The 21,098-nt window shown below is 38.4% G+C and overlaps 1 protein-coding gene across 1 annotated transcript in view; it reads left to right on the top strand.

The window, feature by feature from the left end:
- MAN1A2 (mannosidase alpha class 1A member 2) overlaps positions 1 to 21,098 on the top strand; it is a 185,336-nt gene that overhangs the window by 91,379 nt on the left and 72,859 nt on the right. Inside the window, exons 4-5 of the mRNA XM_036768998.1 lie at positions 39 to 157; positions 7,099 to 7,179. Of these exons, the coding sequence (XP_036624893.1) occupies positions 39 to 157; positions 7,099 to 7,179 (200 nt within the window). The remainder of the gene's footprint in view (positions 1 to 38; positions 158 to 7,098; positions 7,180 to 21,098) is intronic.

The following is a 21,098-nucleotide window of genomic DNA, read 5'->3' as shown; positions in this document are numbered from 1 at the left end:
AGAATACTCACTATGAAATTCTATTTTCTTAACTCTAGGAAGTTCAAAAATGGGTGCTACTATAGTAGATGCTTTGGATACTCTTTATATCATGGGACTCCATGATGAATTCAAAGAAGGACAAGAGTGGATTGACCACAATCTTGATTTCAGTGTGGTAAGTATATAATATTGATTATTGATCTTTTAAAGGAAGTGGTTTTATATAACATCATAGAAAGTTACTGTGACAGAGTGGAAGCAGACTAGTCTTATAGTCTGAAGTTAAGCCTTGGCCCTGACATTTAATAAACACATGGCCATGTGATAGTTCTTTAACTTTTCTGAGCCTTATTTTCTCATTTATAAACTGGGAACAATAATGCTTATTCTATCTACCTCACAGTATTATTGTGAGAAAAGCTCTTTGTAAACTATAAAGCTCTTCCTAAGTATGAGCTATTATATCAACTGGTAATGAATACTAGAAGTAAGCCTGTTTTTCTATTAGGAATATAACGTTGACTCTCAGGTTTTATATAAGTCACAGACTCTGTTTTTCCTGATAAGTCTTACTACACTTATTACCCTTTTATTTTTAGCTTGAACTACTGAACTAATTCTTTGAATATGTTTTAGGGTAAAAAAGTTGCAATATTACATTGTCATTATGGTATTTTTATATATTTTTTTAATATTTTTGTTTTGTCAATTGTACAAAATCCTGTTGTCTGCCAAAAAATAGATAGTTAAGTACTGTGTTAAGCAGTAATTATTTCAGTAAGTAATATGAATAGAAATAGATTAGTGCAAAGGGCATATTATGTATTAGCTTATGTTGACAGCAGTTATTTTAAGCTGTAAAAAAGGAGCTTTTTTTGGTCTGCAAAAGCCTTCCCTCCCTCTTTCTTAACATACTCAATATTTTCCTTATTTTCCCCTCTTCCCCTTGTGAAAATGAAGGCTACTTTCAAAACATGATATAAGCTTAACTTAGAGTCTTCTAGTTATACAGTTTTTAAAAAGGCCTATTTGTGTTAGAGGGTGTGGGGCTTAGGGAATAATTTAGTTCAAGAAGAGTGAACAGTTATTGGCTTTCTGCCAGTGAAAGAAGATGTATACCAGTCACTTGGGTGTAAAATGGGAATATTAACCATTGAAAGATAAGCTACATATTTTGCCAGTGAGTTAGTATGAATGTGGCTGGCCAGATGTATCAAAATTGTCTCTGGAACTTGAGGAATAGAATAGGTGAGAATCCTCCCAGCTTTTCTTTAACCAATCCAGTTTAAAACTTAACCCTTGCAACATGATTTTAGCTCTTAGCACTGTATACAAACTGCTCCCTTGAAAGTCACCAAGGCCCTCCAACTTACAAATTCTGTCATCTTTTTTCAGTGAGCATCTTCCCTTCCCTTTGAAATATTCAGCATTAAAGTCTACCCCCTCCTTCTTGAAGTGGTTTCATTCTTAGTCTTCTGTGGCACTGTACTCCCCTGATTTTCCAACCTCTATGATGTTTCATATTTTCTTAAGCATGGTGATCTTTTTCCCTAAGTTTGGATAACTCTTCACAGCTTCATCCCAGAAATCTCATTCCCTTTCATGGTTTATTCCATCACTGTAGTACAGTTGGTTTCTAAACTTAGTGTTCCAAAAGTCTTAGTGATGTTTTAAGCTATTAAAGTTTTACAGTTGGGGAATACACTTTATAAATTGACTGTACAAATGCAGGATGGGGGAAAATGTGATCTATCATTAGTAATTGTTACGGCCTGATAGGTAGCGTTTACGTGGTACTGTAAGGTGATCTTCACATGAGCGCTCTAAGGCGGGTGCTATTGTTATCTCCATTTTACGGAAAAAAAAAAAAACTGAGGCTGAAAGATGCTGTGACTTGCCTAAGGTCACATAAGAAGTGCCTGAGGTGGGTCCAGCCACTCTGTGCTCTGCCTCGAATAAAGGCCTTATTATAGTGTGGTAGACCAAAACACTAATGTTCTCTTCTTTGGTCTAAACCTGTGGTTTCATTAATGCAGGTAAGTCCCAGTAAAGAAATTCTTTGAACTCATGGGGGCTGGCAGCTCTATGGCTTACTTTTAGAGAGTGGTTTAAAGTATCTAGAGGTTAAAGCACTTGAATCCTAGGCTGGCTCTCTGTCCACCCTGCCATACCATCTCAATGCTATCTTATCTTAGGCTGTATTAATTGAAATAAAGTCTCCAGCAGATGTCCTTAGCCTGTTTTGTGTTATGGACCCCTTGGCCGTCTGGTGTACTCGACCACCTTGTCAGAGTAGAGGAAACTAAAGTATACTCTAATCTAGCTATCCTTAGCTTTCAGGAAAATTAAAATCATTAGTTTAACAAATGAGATATTCTACCTTACTGGCTACCTATTATTATAAGCTATTCAGTTATTGGCATCTTGCCAATGTGCAGAATACACCTGAAAATTCACAGTAATTGCTCCAAAAGATCATGTTGCAATATTCAATGATATTCTCAAACATTTAAAGGTGTTGCTATGGTTCCTGGGTCTGTTACCAGGTGACAAGTCCGTACATTCAGTTTTCAAGCACATTGTAATAATTTAATCATGTTAACAGAACTAAAGAGTTACTCAGGTATTTGAAAATTATATTAAAAATTCTAAGAAAAAAGTTTTAATCTAGAAAAATGGAATATAGAATCAAAACTTAGTTCTGTGGAAATGAGAGTTATGTCTGGATGTTTAACTGGTTATATTGATAAAACAACTGCCAACAGTTCTTCGAAACTTTTACTTCCAAATCACCCGCTTCCTTCCAGGACACATGGACGCATACAATGTAACTGCCAAGTGTTTCAATATGTTGGTTGAACTATCATTAATCCCTCAAAATTAATCTCTTGAAATTTCTTAATGTTTCCAATATGTAAAAGGAAAAAGTAGGCATAAAAGAAGAAATAACTCTAAAATTAAAGATGGAAAATATTCTATAGTGTTTAAAAGGCAAGGTGGTCAATTTGCTACCAGATATTAAAACAGGATAGTCTCTTCCAAAAGAAATGTGTGATGCAAATAGTCCAAATCCTGTGGTGTTTTCAGATACACAGATCTCATGAGGAGGTACTGAAACTTTATGTGTGTGCACACGCACATGCGTGCGTGCATACACACACACACAGATAAGTACTCATGTCCTTGCAGATCAACTAATCAAACACTATATTAGGATTTAATTCCATTTGCAGAATGTTATAAAGCAAGAGAGTAGGTTAGAAGCAACGTCATTTGATAACAGAGTTAGAAGCAGTGAAAGGAAAAAATTTATAGAAAGCCTGGTTTGATAACAAATCAAGCCAGATCATCTCAAATGTCTATGGATGAAAGTGAACAGACAACAAAAAGATGAAAAATGAAAACGATCTGTGAAAATGTTTATAAAACACTGGATACTAAAATCAAAGTTGTTGGCAAGTTGTATGTTCTCATTCTATCTTTACTCCTGTTTTTCAGAGTTCCTTGTTGGTCACATGTTGCAGCCCGCTCTTACTTACCATGCACCTTTTCTTTGCCCTTTGTATGATGCTTACCTTAAGTTATTTGGAAGCAGTGGTCTTCCAGGTCTTGCTGCTACATGAGTTAAATGTTTATATTGAAAAAAGTGAACCTTTGATTTTATAGAAAGCTGGGGTTAGGAAAAGCAATCCAACCCACTCCTCTTTTTCAACTCAGGGCCCAACTTGTTGTCCATTTGTTCTGTATGTCCAGTACAGATTTGGGCAAGTTCTATAGGGTGTCTCTTTAATGGCATTTTGAAATTTGGGCAAGGGGCATTCCTCATCTGCTTCATCTTTTTATACGTGGGTGGAACGGGCCACACTCTTTGGGATGATTATATTTCTTACAGGAATCTCTGCTGCGGCTTGAGGCTTGATGCAGTCGATACAATGCCTTCTGCAAATAGGAGCATCAACAAGACCTCATCATCCAAGGAACCCTTCCTCAACTTGGACTGTACTTGGACAGTCCTAAGTCATTGGGCAAGCACATGTCTCTAGTTTTATATCTAATATCTAATCTGATGTTTGCAGTCACAAGGGCATTGAATAGGTTATTTCTGTTGTCAGCTTCATGCAGGTCATACTGCATATGTTCATTACATATTTGTTGAATTGACTCGGAGGCTCTCACTATCCTTGTAGCTGTCTCTGACCTCCCCCTCCTTTTGTTTTATCTCCATTCTTGATTCTTCCCCACACATTTCCCACTCCAAACTCTGCCCACTTTTCCACTGTGCAATATGGCGGTGAGACCTGGTCCTTGGAATTCAGATTCCATAATGATCACCCTTTGACATATTACTAACCTTGTTATACTTTACTCTTGTTTCTGCACATTCTGATCCAGCTAGAATCTTTTCTGTTCCTTACCACACAACACTTCATCTTCTGTCTCCTGTTATCCTGACCAGGAATGCACTCCTTCCTTATCTCTGTCTCACAGAATTTTTTTTTTCAAGATGCAGCCAAAGCATCCCCCTTTTATATAAAATGTTTCCTAATCCCTCAACTGCTAATGCCTCCTTACCCCAACTTTGTTGTATTGTTTTTATTTTTCATTTATCTTTTACTTATTTATTTTTTACGTACTTATGTAAGTAAAAATGTCTCCCCAGATAGGATATACGTTTCTTAACAGTAGAGATTTAAAAAAAAAATGTATCCATAGTGACTAGCACATGGCAGGTGCTTGTAGATTGATTGATGGATTTTCCCAAATGAAACATCTAATTTAGCAGTGCTGCATTTGTAAAACTAGTCATTTTTCTACCAAGAGCCCTTGAGAGTTAAAAGTCACAATCATATAGTTTGGTGAATTGGAAGGTACCTCAGCAGCCACCTAGTCCAACCCATACCCAAGAGGATTAACAATCTTACTTTAATCAAATATACATATATCATTCATTTAGTTCAGGGGGAAAAGCCAACCCCCTGAACTTCAGAGCAAATACAAATAGAAATTACAAACAGAAAATATCAACAGATCAAACAACACAATTCAACAGATAGGCTTTGTCCGATTAAGACATCACATACATAGAGAAGCACCAACATCTGGGTTTTCTTCAAAGCCAGGGGGCTCCAGTGGCTATCCAGAGTCTCCACACCAACAATCTAACAGTGAGTGAGAGCCCCAAACAAAAGGCCAACCTCTGAGTTTATATACTATTCTTAGGACTGGAAACCTTAACACCTAATCAGCAAAAGGGAGTGGGCCTGTGGGGCTTTGTGCCTAGTAAAACTTAATCAAATGCACTTGATTACTTTAGCATTCTAAAAGAGAAAACAGTAAAAAAGCATCCCACCTTAATTAATATTACACAGGCATAGGACTGAGGGGAGGATGGAGAGCTGGGCTCTGTGAAGCAAGGTCCTCAGCCTGAGAGAAGACTCAGGCACAGAGAACCAGTCACAATGGCTGCCTCTAACCCCATGAGCTTGTCTTCCATTGTGTTAAATCTTGGGATGTTCTGTTATGTCTTGGATACTTGCTCCAGGAAGGCAGAAGGAAGAATCAAACAAAACAAATGCAAATGCTCTTGCTGTTACCCGGTTCTGTAATAGCTACCTTTGGGCAAGGGCATCACTTGCTGCTGCTCTTACAGTTCTTCTCTTGTTTTCCTCTAATCATTTCATTGGCTGTACTGTACCATTTTTTTCCCTCTTCAGGAAGAACTTTATCTATTTTTGAGCTCTTAAGTATACAACTGCTCTTATCTTTCCGTTTCCCCTCAACTTTTCTTTCAAGTGTCAAGACTCTCTTCCTGTGCCTCAGATCCCTTTCTTTTCCCTATTGAAATCTCACTTCTGATTCTGTTAGGAGTGTTTCATTATCCCTAAAACCTAGAATGTGGAATTCCTTGCCTCTCCCTTCACCTTCGCTGGGAGGGAGATCAGTCCACAGACTTTCAGGATCCATATCTGTCATCTTCAGTCTTGATGCAAGTCACTGCACACATATACCCTTAGTCTTCCATGCTTGGGATTTTCAGCCTTTAAAAAAATTACCTGTACTTCAGCTTTAATCACTTGGCTAAGTTTTTTTCTTTTTCCAGATCCATCATGACCTCCCAGTAATCTGCCATCACTTTCCTTTCCTAAGTCTTAACAATTCCCTAGGAACATTCTCTCAACCTTTTGGCATTGGGCCTGTCTTCAGGTCCTTTTTGTATAATGTGCCCCGCCCCACCCACCCTTGTCTTCCATTACTTCGCTAAACTTCGCTTGCGTTCTTACCTTTTTTCTCTTATATTGCCTTGTCTTGCCAGCTGCCTTCTCTTTGATTCTCCTTAGTCCTTTACATCCTGTTTCTTTCCTTCAGCCTTACTTTATAGAACCCTGAAGTAGAAACTGTACTAGTATCTTGACACAAAGATTGTTTTCTGTGGAATTTTCTTCAGTTTTCCCCAAATTTAATATTGGGCTCCTATATTAGTTCAAACTTGCCCAAATCATATCTAGTTTCTTTCAACTAACTTTGTTCGGGTTCTTCTATCTTGTTCCTTCTTGTCATGGAAGCTAGAAGATGTTTTAACTAAAGTGTTAGCGACTGCACTGTCATACATGTTCCATGAACCAGCATGTTCTCCCCCCTGTTTTGTTATAGGCTGACAGTGGCCATTGCATTATGACCAGTGAGACATGGTTTCCCTTTGATTTATTCACATGTGTAATCATACAGCACATCATTTAAGATAGTTGAATCCCAGAAAATGATGAGGTATTTGAAAAGTATAGAATGCCAGAGCCTGGTGGTGGAAATAAGTATATATGTATTGGAAATAAGTATATATGTATTGTTTTGTTACTTTCTTTGATTTGGCAAATCAGGAGGTTAAATGAAAGTTGACTTTATTATTTTTTCTTGGGGTGGTTTTCTTTCTTGTTTTTCTTTTCAGGGCCGGTGGATGCATTACTCAGATATACTGGATGCCCTTGGCAGAAATTTTTCAGTATTGTTGCTTTCAGAAAGGAATAGTTTTCTCATTTTTTTTATTGCTTTGAAATAGTTGTTTTTTTTTTTTTTATAAAGCCTTGAAAGTTATTTATTTTTATTCTTTTTTCTTCACAGAATTCAGAAGTGTCTGTATTTGAGGTCAATATTCGTTTCATTGGAGGACTTCTTGCAGCATATTACCTTTCAGGACAGGAGGTAAAAAACATTAAGTAATGTCATTTTGCCACATACCAAATAAAATATTTACCTTTAGGTTCTGAAAAGAAAGCACTTTTTAACATATTACATAGACTGCCCAATTAGAATGATGGCTTAAGGACTAGATATTTGAGCAAGAGTTGTTCTCATTAAGATATTTCTTAAGTAAGAAAAATAAGATAGTGATTTTTTTCCTCTCGTGGATCTTCATAAGGAGCAGATAAATTAGTCCTAGAGATTTAGTGGTGTATTTCATTCATTGTTACAATGTAATACCATTTGAAAAAAGTGTTTCTTCTCTGTATAGATAATTCTGAAGTCCTTCCTTGGTCTTACTTCTGAGTTTCAATCGTATTTCATCAGCTCCTAGGGTAGACCTCTTTACCCATTTGTCCCAGAGAGATCTCGGACTCATCATGTTTCTCCCTAACTCTTGCCTTCCTCAGAGTTTGTGTGTTTCTGTCAAGGCCACCGCCATTACTTCGGTCTGCTGTGCTCTCCACAGATCCTATTCATTCTACTTCTCTCTGTCTCTTACACTTATTTCTCTCCTCATATCCAACCTCTGCCCTGGATTGTGCTCTTTTCCCCCTTCTCTCTCAGACAATTACAGTAGCTTGGTAATTCAGTCTCTCTGCCTTTGTTTTCTTCCTTTTTCACTCCGTTCTCCACATGAATGTCAGAGTGATATTCTCAATGTGCAGTCTAACCCGATCACCCCCTGCTCCGTCGGACCAGGTGGCTTCCTGTTACCTTTGGGATCCTATGCCATGGTGAAGGAGGTAGTGAGTTCGCTGCAGTGCGGTCTTGTTGAGATTATACATTAGGTTATTAGTGAGCCGAGTCTTTGTGGCTTTATAATTTTCTGCAGCTTGTATTCAGCAGCCTCCAGATAGGAAAGAATGACACAGATGGTGAGAGTGATACAAGTTTGGGGTTTGTCCCAGTGTACTTGGTGATCCAATAAGGGATCAAGTTCCTACCCTAGTATACTGTTGGACTGGTTCACCAAGAGGTCAGGAGACGGAGTGAAGGAGAGTGTGGCCTGAGAAGGAACCACGAAGTGGGAGGATCAGATATTATGGTAAAATTGAAGAATAGCATTCGTGGTAGTGAGGCCTAGGTGAAAGTGGGATGCGAGCAGAGTTTGATTAGATGAAGGAATTGGAGAGTCCAGGAACATCTGAGTAGAATACCTGAGGGGGATGGCAGTATCTAGAGTATGACTGTGTAGCTGAGGGGCAGTGGAGGAGCAGATCATGGGAATTGAGTAGATGGAGGGACTAAAATGTTAGGGTAGATTGTAGGGAATATCCACGTGTACAGGTGTCCCTCCAGATAGAGACTGGGAGCCAGGCACTGAACCTACTGAAGAAGAAGAGAGAATGTCCTGGGGGTTCATAAATAATGGCCATCAGCATCAGAATTGAGTGATCCATATGCATGGCATGAACCTCAGAGGAGGAGAGATACATTTTAGGCATTAATTTTTTTAAGCTAGGTAGTCTGTGGTAATCTGGGACTAGTAAGATAAAAATAAATACAGATCCTACCCTTTTGGAACTTAGAATTAGTAAGGATTAAGTCCCGGGGCTGGAGTCAGAAAGACCTAAGTTCAAATGTGGCCTCAGATGCTCACTAGCTGTGTGACCCTGGGCAAGTCACTTCTCCTCTGTTTGCCTTAATCCACTGGAGAAGGAAAATGGTAAACTACTGCAGTATCTTCGCCAAGAAAACCCCATGAATACCTGGGAGGATCAGGAAAGGCCTCATGTAAAAGGTGGTCCTTGAGTTGAGTTTTGAAGGAATTGAGTTATTTTAAGGCACAGAAATAAGGAGGAGAATTGATTCCAAGGATTTGTGGCAGCCATTGCAAAAGTACAGAGAAGGAAGACAGTGTCATATATGGAACAGGATATTTATCTAAATCAAAGAGAGTATGGAAGGGGTAATGTATAATGAGGCTGGAAAGGTAAAGGGCTTTAAATGTGAGGTGTTCACGTAGCCTGAATAGCAGCTAGTCAAGGATGTTGTAGAGATGGTCATGTTTAAGGCTGTTCTAGAGAGAGTTTTTAGGACTTTTCCAGGTCTGATGATCCTTGGTGGCTTAAACTTAGTTCTCTTTTCGCTTTCACTTTTTGCAGTGCATAATGGCATACACTGAGTCATTTTTGTTATAAGGGAATGGTGTTTTTTCACAAGGAAATTTTTTTCCCCCCCCAAAATATGGACCACACAAAGTGCGAATAAAGGTTGAATAATTCAAGCAGTAGAGCCCCATTGTTATGAGCCATCTGCACTCTTACACAACATCTTTTGGTGTAATGTTCTTTGTAATGGGATTTTAACAGAAAACTTGGCGAATAAATACAGAAACCATTTGGAGAAGTAGACTAGAGTTAGGTGGGATTAGTCATTGAGGAATTTCCTGGAGAGAGATGTTTGATTTGGTTTTGGAGAAAATGAAGAGTGGAGAAAAGCAGACCGAAAATACTCTGAGAAAAGACAAGGTGGAGGAAGGAATGAAAAGTCATGTACGTGTGAGCAACATAAAGTTTGTATTTACTTGACTCTAGGTTGCCTGGAGTGAATAATCTACACTGGGGAATGATCTGATCTAAAACACCCTTTAAGCTAGAATATGGCTGCTTTTAATGTTTTTAGGGAATCTAGATGGTGCCACAGGACATAGTGTTGGGCTTGGAATAAGGAAAACTACTCTTCATGAGTTGAAATCTGGCCTCAGACACTTACTAGCTGTGTGAGAAAGGAAATGGCAAAATAGTATCTTTGCCAAGAAAATCCCAAATGGGGTCATGGAGAGTCAGACACAACTGAACAATAGTGATTTTTTTAATTTAAAAAAATTTTTTTTGGCGCAGCAAAGGCCGGGCAATTGGGGATAAGTGACTTGCCCAAGGTCACACAGCTGGTACATGTGTCAAGTGTCTGAGGCTGTATTTGAACTCAGGTCCTCCTGACTCCAGGGTCGGTGCTCTACTCACTGCACCACCCAGGTGTCCCAACAGTAGTGTTTTTAACTAGTACATACTAGTGCCAAGCACTGCACTAGGTGTTATCAGGCCTTTTTTTTTATAGGAGAAAGTTATTTGGCCTCAAAGGTTAGGTACCAGAAAAGGCTGCTAAGGCACTGTGCTTTACTGGTTTGATTTACAAAACATAGATTGTGAAGGGGTTGTGAAAAGGTTTCTAGGCACTGTCTCTTTTATGTCAGATTCCCATGAAATGATTGAAGTGAGAATTATCAATGACATACGTAAAAGTAGCACTTTAACAGTGCACAGCAGTGAAAGGAGCATCATTACTACTGTTGGCCTACCATACTTTCCCAGGGGATTGGGATGATTTGTTCGAGAAATAACCATTATTTTTAACAATATAATTGACATAGCTGAGAGACATGGTGGGATAGTAGGTGGATAGCTCTGGGGTCTGGTTACCTTGGGGCTGACTCTGCCATCCTGGGAAGGCTGCTCTCTTCAGGTTCTGAGCACTTGCTGATCTGCACTGGTAGAGGGAGCTTATTTGTGTCAGTAGCTGTGTGTGGATCAGTGAAATCATGGGGCTTGGGGACTAGAGAAGATCTGTTTAGTAAAGTGAACTACATGGTGAGATACTAGAGCTAAGAAAACGTTCTCCTTTCCATCGTTTCTTTTAAAATGGAAATTCACAGTTTGTTTACTTTTCCTCTTCATATTTTACACCACAAGCTATGAGTAGTTTCTGGCTTTGGAGAGCAAATAACAAGGCCCTGAAAGCATACAAGAACCAAGACAACTACTTGAATGGCATAATTCTAGAATTGGATCAGCAGCAAATACTTCTATCTTGCGCCAGCCTAGAAACAAATTCTAATTTACACCATGGTAAATGGCTAATTTTTTAAGGGAAGCAAGTTGTATATTAAGACTAAGGAAAAATTTATATCAGTTATACTTTCTAGGGCAGGAAAGTAAATGAGGGCTATATACCACCCTAACAAAGTGTTCTTGTCTATTTTTGATGTATTTATACCACAAATGGGAAGCTTTATCATTTTCTTCCAGAACAAGGCTATTTATATTAAATATTCACAGGATAAAAAACCTGAATGATTTATTCTGTTTACTGATCCTTGTCCTAAACAGAAGGCATTTATTTTACATGATTGTCTCTTCTCATTTTTATAATAGCTATCAAAGTGGCATCCCTTCCTAGATAAGATAACAACATAATTTCTGTGGATAAATGCACTCTGAAATCTGTCAGATCAAATACAGAAATAGTACTTTGGCATATTTAATATCTTGGTCACAGATAATAATAAAGAACTCTTCACTAGAGCACTGATATACACTAGTGCCTTTGTGCAAGATGATCCTTACTAAGATCTTGTTATAAATTGCAAGTACAATAGAAAGAATCTTTTCAACCTAAAAGTCTCAAGTATTTACTAATCTTGGTTAGATTTAGCTGATCTTTTCTGTCAGACCATCTACACAAATGAATGGATTTGAAGAAATAGATTAAGAGCCAAATTCTGTACCAAAACCATTGCCAGTAAATAAAACTTCCTTCCATATATAACCTTCCTTATATATAACCTGATCTTTATTGCCCTCCCTCCTGCCCCACCCCACCCCCACTGTTTTTTCTCCAATTTTGTAAACAAAGAATCTCACCTTCAAAGGCTGGGGAGGGAGGGGAGAACTTGACAGCTTTCTTCAAGTATCAGAGGGACTGTCCCATTGAAGAGAGATTAGATTTGTTCAAGTTGCCCCCAGAGGACAAAAGCAGGAATACCAGGGAGAAGCTGCAGAAAGGCCAGTTAAAGCTTGATGTCAGGAGAGATGCCTTCGCATTGAGAACTCTTCCCCAAGTGGGATGATTGAAATAAAGGGTACTGGCTCCAGGTTATTGAAGGTTTTCAAGCAGAGGCTAAGTGGTTGGTGGCCACTGATTCTGTATGCTGTAGTCAGAATTCTTTAGATATGGATGGGTCTGAGTAGGTGGATGCTGAAGTGCCCTGCAACTCAACATTTCTGTGATTTTTTTATCTGAAAAAAGATTGAAGTAATGAAAAAAAGAGCTACTTTAGAAAAAAGGGTATTTTAGAATTATTGGACCAGGGTTTCCCAATAAGAGGACTGAATTAGAGAAGACTATTTATTGGTATAGGGTGATTGATCTAGCCTTGTTTAAACCAGAGGTATAGTTTTCCCTTTATTTGACCTTTTTAAGCTTGCCTAGTAAGTGAATTGGTTGTTCACACTTTGGGGTGTAAATGAGCTTAACATTAAAAAGACTTGCAAAGTTATTGGGAAAGTATGCATTTTAGATAGTATTTAAATGTGTATTGGTATGTAATTTGTAAAAGTAAAATTTATGTATTGGATGCTTACAGACTCACTTTCATCAAAATCTAATTCTTTACAGGAATAACACTTTACTGATTAAAGTAACTACTCTAAAGTAACTATAGTTACTATAAAGATGAAAAAAAATTTAGAAGAAAGCTCTTTCCCCATAGAATAGCATCTAATACATTAAAATTGTGTATTTTGTTCAGGTATTTTTCATGTTCTTGTCTCCCTGGTTTCTCTCCTGGAGAGAAACATCATTCATTTTCTACTATCTCCTCTTTTTATAAATGAAAAAAATTAAGGCTCAAAGAGACAGCCCCAAGTCCTTTGACTTGACTTTTAAAAATTGTCAGATTAAGGATTATGGGTTCATAGAAGTTTAGGCCTCAAAGGGACTGTAGAGGTCATTCCCTTTTTCAAATGAGGTCCATAGAGGTTAAATAACTGACCAAATGAATCAACAAGTAAAAGAAGCATTTATTCAGGACTTTTTCTTTGCCAGGAAATGTGCTAAGGCTAGGGATACAAAGCTTCCCTTCCAAAGGGGAGACTTAGATGTTGGAGTGATAGCCAAGGAAGGAGTGGTGGTCTTGGGAGTCACACAAAAGAAATCCATTGATGTGCCCCTTCTTGAAACAATTGTAGTATTGTGATATTGATTTGATTATTGAGCCAAAGAGTAAGAAATGGATATAGTATGTGCTAAATGACAAGGACAGAGGGTACAGTTGTGAGATGAGAAGTATAGTTTCAGCAAGGCCCTGCTATAGAAAGAATGAGAAGGTTGATTTTTGAATGCATTTATTCACCAGTCAATAGAGCTTGGGCCATAGTTTTAAAACTGAGTTGATTTAACTTTTCCAGGGATTTGGGGCATTTTTCTAGCTTTCTGTTCTAGGTGGAAGAAGTTGGGCTGTGACAAAGTGGATAATAAGATAGCTGGGACAGATTGCCCATGATCATATAGATTATCAGTGGCAGAGATGACATTTGAACTGAGGTCCTCTGATTCCATATTCATCAGTCTTTCTACTGTACTAGATACAAACCTCTGACTCCCAGTCCAGTGCTTCTGCAGCTTTGCCATTGACTGGCCAAACAGGAGAGAACTTTGACTCATAGTTGAGATGAGCCCTTTATTTTAGAGAGCTAGAACTAGTTGAGACACCATTGGCATGCATGTGTTCAGTGTTTGCTGCATAACTGTCTCCTCTGTTGTTAGGATTAGGTTCTTCCACCTCCTTAGCCTCCTAAGGAGGTTTGGTGTGACTGAGTGCCTTTTGTGAGAATCAGCTGCAGTTTAGTTATCTTAAAAGAAGAGGGACTTGTGGTCTACCTTGTTTTGCCTGAAAGAGAGAGTCAGTTTTACTCAGGGTTATTCATTTGAATATGGTTAGTAACTGAAAATGTTTTATTATTTAACAACTTATTTGATATGCACCATTTTGTAATTGATAACTCTCAGTGCATTTGTACATTTCTTCCCAGAATCTTTTGCTACAATTGAAGTTAATTCGGCAACTTATGAATTAATTCATTTTTATATTAGAGATAATTTTCTTTTAAAAGTGTTCTGCTATTACTTCTTTAGCAAAGTCCCTTTCTCCTGGTCAGGTGGGTAGGTGGGGCAGAGATGGGTTCTCATCCTCCTAAGGGTACAATGAATTCTTGTTTTTTATAACAGGATTAGATAATTATACATGTGCCAAGAATTTTCTAAGTTTTCAGTTCTTTGAATTTGCTAACCTATAAAATTCTCTGGCTTAGAGGTCTCTAATTTGATGTTCTTATTAGAGCCTATAAGGTTTGAGCTAGGTTGCAAAGGAAACTTGAATTATATTGAAATCGAGTAAGTTTAGTTTGCCAATAACTGAGAAGGGGATTGCTGCAAATGACCTGAACCTGAGAGGCAAATCCACTAGAAGCTGCTCTGAAACCCCACCCATTCCAGAATGCCTAAGAGGAGAGATTTCCAGAGGGCCAAAGGACTGCATTAGGAGATCATACTCTGCAACACCCTTTCACTATGTTAATACTATAATAATGTCTGCATAAGGGGGGAATCAGTCGGAGATTTGACTTAGTGAGAGCTGTGACACAATTTTCAAAATTGGATGGATTAAGGATTTTAAGTGTAAAATTGCATTGATGATTGTGAAGAAGGTGAAATTATTTGAAGCACCTATCTATTAATTTTGATAGACTCATTTTCCAGTTCAGGTGTTCAAGATATAACAATTGGGATTATCTGAAGTTTCAGGTAAATTATAATGTGATGCTTCTTCTTGTAGCTCTATTTTATATTGAGTTTGTATTAAGTCTTTCTACATGCTCTTGGAACCTGAGAAGAAAATCTGAAGGAAGAAGCCCCTTTAGGGCTGCCATCAACTGAGAGCCATTCCATGAGAAGTTGCTCCAGGGGACCACAAGAAGACCTGAGACATCTGAACCTCTACTGAAGATTAAATGGACATTGGGAATAGATTACTAATAGCCCCAAGGGATTTTTGTCATCCTCACACCTCAGTAGGGGACTCTCCCCTCTGGTTTTTTGTGTTGCCCATAAAGGACTGCCATTTATGCGTCTAGATTTTGGTGATCCATAGAAAGATGAGTTTTTCTTTTGATAGAAGGGGGGAATGCAAAGTGACTAGTTTAACCCCTATTTTATTTCAGTCAGCATTATTCAATTTAGTGTGATTCCCTAGGAGTAGTGATTATTTCTGTTATATATATCTTGCATTTAGGGATAATTAGATAAGGTTAGATAGATTCTTTCTTGTATTAGGCCCTAAAACTTTAAACTACAAGTTATAAGTTCACTTGCTCAACCAAAGGAAGCTAACTAGAGGGCTTCTACACTGTACACCTCTACCTTTTTTGCCTAATCATTGTTATCAAGTCCTGCGTGTTGGAGATGACTTGATGACATGGAAAGTTCCCCCCTTGGCTCTTAGTGTCTCTCTATTGCCCAACATGAGAAAAAGGCTCTTATTTGGCCAGTGTTGTCCCTTGCCTTGTCTGGCCTATGACCATGTAGATGCTTTGTCATCATGACTGTCTGCCAGCCCTTGTTGACCCTCTCAGAAGGTCAAAACATGGGCCTGTCAGCTAATGAAATCTTGAATTTTACTTTGCCTTTGTGTCGTCTGAGTATCAAACTAGATAAACACACTAAGGCCCTGGAGGAAGGAGGCTTCTCAGATGTTGAAGAAGACCTGAGGTTCCATCCATTGAAGAGGGGTCTAGTTCATTTAGTAAATGGTTATTGGCTTGGAACTCTGCCTAAGTTATCTTTGTTGCAGATTGGGCATTTCCCAGCCCACCACACACACGCATGCATGCACACACATGTATGGATATGTGTATGTGTGTGTGTATATATATGTCTTTAGAAAGAGGAAAGTTTATGGTAACTCTGCTTTTCTATGTATGTCCATGATATTGTAGAATTAAACTGCAAAGACAATTGATTTCAGATTAGGAAGCTTCTTTTTACTTTGGGCAACTGTTTCTGAGGGTAATTAAGGCCTGGTTCAGCTGGCAGGTACTTACTTGAGATCTTGTTTCTTTCCTTCCACTTGGAGCAGGGATTCTTAACCTAGAATCCATGAATTTGTGATTTTTAAAAGTTTAATGATGATGTTTTTAAGTATAATTGTTTTGCTTTTCAATCCTGTTGTGTTAATTTAAATGCATTTAAAAGTATGATTTTGAGAAGGGGCCTAAGGCTTCACCAGATTGCCAAAGGGGTCCATATCAAACAAAAAGATCAGCAGCCCTTGATCTGGAGTATAATAACAGTATGAAAAACAACAGCAACTGAGTGGTATTTTTCTCATGTGCAGTAAGTTTGTTAGTGCCTTGGCTCAGCAGGATTGCCCAGATTGTAGGATTTAGAGCTGGAAGAGGACCCTCTTCCAGGAGATCTTGTCCATCCTCTTTATGTTTCACAGTTGAACAAATTGAATCTGGCTACACTTAATGATAGTTGGAATGAGGTGATTTGTGGGTGGGCCATTGTAGGAGTAGTGGTCCTTTTTTATGCTGAGTAATGTTACAAGGCATTTGATTTTGATTGAATATTGTCATATAATAACTCTAGTATAATGTTGATATTACAAATGTGAGCCTTCATTTCTTGGAGAAGTTTGGAGTCTTAAAGGAGCTTTGCAATTTTCCATAAATAGTACAACTGTCATTGTAGTGTTCTGAGGTCCTGTCTTGGCCAAGCATTTAAAGTCTGCTGCAGAGAATACAACTCCAATCAGCTGGCACATTGTTCAAATGGGAAATATTTGTTTGCTTAAAAGACTATTTTATGGAGAATTCACACAAGGCAAGGCTCACATGGAGGTCAGATGAAGCAATACAGAGACATAAGGTCTCTTTGAAGGACCTTGGAATTGATTGTGAGACACGGGAGACACTGGCACAGTGGCCCAGCATGGCATGCTTACATCAGAGAATGTGCTAGGATTTCAGCAGCTCAAGAGAAATGTGAGTTGCACAAATTTAGACATCTCTACACCAAAATAAAGCATGCAACAGATGTGCATTCGAAAATGGCCTTGTTAGTTTGTGAGAACAGTGGATTATTGATGTATGTGCTCTGTCCTGAAGAGAAAGTACATTGGATGGAGCCCATTTTGTGGAGCACTTTTCAAACCAATTTCAGTTTACCTGATTGTACTATCATTTGACCATATCTCTTATCTGTCTGTCTATTTAATAATACTTTCTAGGATTTTGCCAGGAGTCTACATTAAGCTCACTGGTTTATATTTTCAAACTTCATTCTTTTACCCTTTTTGTAAGTTGAGGCATACCTTGCCTATCTTTAACTTGCAGCACCCTATCAGCTCCCACGGGTTCAATTGTCATCTCCATGCAGATGACGTCTAATTCTCTGTTTGCAGTTTCAGTCCTTTCTCAGCTCTAGTCCTGCATCATTAATTGCCCATTGTAGATCTTTAACTGTATGGCCCGAATTCTCAAAACTCAATTTATTATTTCATTCCTAACTGGTATTTCTGTCAGGACAAGCACCATCCTTCTCATCCCCCAGGCTTGTAAAACCTTGGAGTGTCCTTGATTCATCTCTCTCCCACGTAACCTTGTGGTTGTGAAGTCTTGTTAGTTCTACTTCCACGGTATATTTTCACTTCCCTTTTCTCTCCTTACACAGCTGCTGCTGTGATTAAGACCCTTGTCACCTCTTGTGTAGTCTGTTGTAGTGACCTGCTAATTAGATTCTCTACCTCCAGGCTTTGCATATACCTGTCAAAACATAGGTGTATCCATGCCACTCCTGCTCAAAAAGACCTAGTGGCTGGGTGTCAGCATCTCAGCAGTCATTTGTGTTCTGTCTTTAACTCTGTCCAGGATCATTCTCCGTGACAGAGAAAGACCAAGTAAAAATAAGAGTTGGATGGCACCATGCTCGTTCTCTGCTAGTTATAGCCATTCCATGCTTCCTGAGCCTCTCGGCTTTTCTTTCGATCCCCCCTTTTCCTCAAGTCATTTCAAAAAACAATAACCCAAAACTCTTAGTCCTTTTCAGCTTCAGCTTATTCTGAGCCTTATTCTGGTGCTGTTTTTACATGACCATGCCGCATTTTTGCATTCATTCCGTGTGTACATTGTTTGACTTTGCTTTCATGTTCTGTGCAGTCATTAAGGTATATTTATTTATGTCAATTGTTTTTATGTCATCTATATTTACCAATGTATCACTCACACATGACTTTTGCAAAACTGATAGGTATGTTTAGTTTATCGTGCCATCCGTATTAGGTCTTAACTCTACCTTTGTCTTATTCAAATTATTCCTCTTCTCACCTCACACCCCCCCCCCCCCCCCATTAAATTCATTAATGATAGTTTTCTTTCCATGCTGACTTAACCTGTACAACTTTAGGCCATAAGATTCTATCTATCCTTATTATGAACCTTTTGAAAGATACTCTACCTAAATGTAGGGTACCTGCTACACTGTTTCTGTATTTTCTTCCTTCTCATATTCCATTCACTTCCCCGTGAAGTTCCAGCCATTTCCACTGTAAGAAGCAATTTCTCTTTGAGAATCCAGAATAGAAACTCCTCATTTGTCCCTCCACCTTTTGAAGGATATTATCGCAAAGGTAAGTCAAGAATTAACTAACTGCCCTGATGTTATGCAGAAAGAGCGGAATGCCCCAGCAGATAGAGATCTCCCATCACTACTGTATCATATCTCTGTTCTAGCTTCATGGACTGTTTTCTTAACTCTTCATCTATTTTTTCTTGATTTCTCTGTGATCTGTAATAAAAGTCTAATGAAAATGTTTCTTCTGTTTCTACATCGTTTGATTGTCAATGAAATAAGGACCATTATTCATTTCCGTAGGGTTCCCAGATTTCCTCACATGCCTCCTCTTGATTAATTTTAAATATATCATCTAGAACTATTATAAATATCAGTATATAGAGAAATATTTAGACATACACAGCTATAGATAGAACTCTAGATAGCTATATCTGTATGTTGAGGTCTCTCTGTCTATGGAAAGAGGGGGAGAGAGACCCAAGACCTTCCATAATATATACTAGTACACCTTCTTCTGGTTTTTATCCTGTTTCTTCTGTACTACCATATAATATAGTGCCATTCTTGAGCCACATTTCAGTTACAGCTTTCATACCACTAAATCTTAGTGATGCCTTTGGCTTCAAATTTGCCTTCTAGCATTAGGGTCTTTATTTCAGTTTGCTAGTTACGCATGTTTTGTTTTTTGTCAGCATATGAGATCATGAGTTTTATTGATGATTTTTTTTTATATTTTTTCTTCTATGTTCAGAGACAGGGAGATAGGTAATATTCTGACATGGTCTGACAACTTTTGGCACATTATGTTCAATACTAGATGCCCTATTTAGGAATCACATTGCTTGATTAGAGCAGGTACACCTGAGCGTGGTCAGGATGGTAAAAGTCCTGGAGATGTGTGCCTTACTGAGGTCTGTTGCAGGACCTGGGGCTATTTAACCTAGAAAATAAAGAACTTAAAACATGAGAGCAGTATTCAAGTATATGAAGGAATGTTCGTATGGAAGAAATCTCAGATTTGCTGCTTTTGATTCCAGAGGCCATAATCAGGCGTGATGGACAGAGAAGGTGTTAAAAGCAGTGGTATAGTGGAACTCGGAATCTGAAGAGGCCTGAGATTGTAGATTGTCGAATTTATTTAGGATTGAGAGAGCCTTTAGAGGTCATGTACTCTCCCTCATTTTACAGATGAAGGGACTGAGGCTGATGACACAGAAGGTAGCAAAGCCAGGATTTCAGCTCGGGCCTTATGACTCCTTTTCAGATCCCATCTTAATACATACTGGAGGCAAGTCATTAAGCTCTCCCTGAACTTCACTTTCCTTATCTTTAGAATAGGAATAGTAATAGCACCTACACCACAGGGTTGTTGTGACCCCCATGTGAAATCCTCCTGCTAAAGGCCTTGCACCATCATCCTCACAAGTATTAGAAGCAGAGAGAGGTTTCATGTAAGAAAGTTTATTTTTTAAATTTAAATTATATACACATACTCCTGTACTGCTTGTTTGTTTTCAAAGTAAGACTATTTTCCTAACAATTGGAACTGTCCTAGTATGCAGTGGAATGGCTTAGTACATAGTGAGATAGGTTAGATAACTACTTGTAACTAATTCCCTTCTCATTAAGATTCTCTCATTCAGAGACATCTTTCTTTTCCATTGCCTGTGTTAGAAGATTAACAAGTTCTATCAATGATGATAAAGTTAATAATACCAGTCACTTTTATAGTTTCTATAAAGCTTTCCCAAAAGGTTTCACAGAAAGGAAAGAAAAAAAAATGTTTAAAATGCCTAATTATCCCAGTTTTTTCCAAGCTAGTTTATGCACGCAACATTTTTGAGAAAGTAGCATAGTACCAGAATCTGTAAATACTGATGGAAAAGAGGAAGCATTGGTTTTCTTGAAGGAGCGTGGGACTGAGCAGAAACAGCGTAGCAGGTATCCCACATTTAGGGACAATATTTTTCAAAAGGTTCATAATAATCTCTCTGAATTTTGGTTTCACCATGTCATCTGTGAAGAGCAAAACTTGTACTACTTGGATGTATTTGTCCAGCTCTAACTGTCAAGAGCAAAACTTGTCCAGCCTTGCATTTAAAATTGTCTAATGGACGTTTTGAAGTGGATGTCCTGTATGCTGTCTTATAGTTTGGCATGTCTAAAACTGAACTCATCTTTCATGCCAAGCCTTCCTTTCTTCCTGTCTTCCACTATTAACTGTGAAGAGTACCACCATCTTCCCAGTCACCCAGTCTGGCAACTTGGGTTTCATTCTCAACTCCTCACTCTTACCCAGCATATCTAGTCAGTTGTCAAGTCCTGTTGATTCTACCTTCGTAATATCATTTATATATTTCCCCATTTCTCCTCTGACAGTGGCACTACTATGATTCAGGCCCCCATTGCTTCACACGTGGTCTGTTGCAATAGTTTGCCTCATCTCTCCTCACTCCAATCCATCT

The sequence above is a fragment of the Trichosurus vulpecula genome, chromosome 7, assembly GCF_011100635.1.
Source record: "Trichosurus vulpecula isolate mTriVul1 chromosome 7, mTriVul1.pri, whole genome shotgun sequence".
Classification (NCBI taxonomy): Eukaryota; Metazoa; Chordata; class Mammalia; order Diprotodontia; family Phalangeridae; genus Trichosurus; species Trichosurus vulpecula.
The sequence above is the reverse complement of the archived record's forward strand: the minus strand, read 5'-3'. Positions and strand labels throughout refer to the sequence as shown.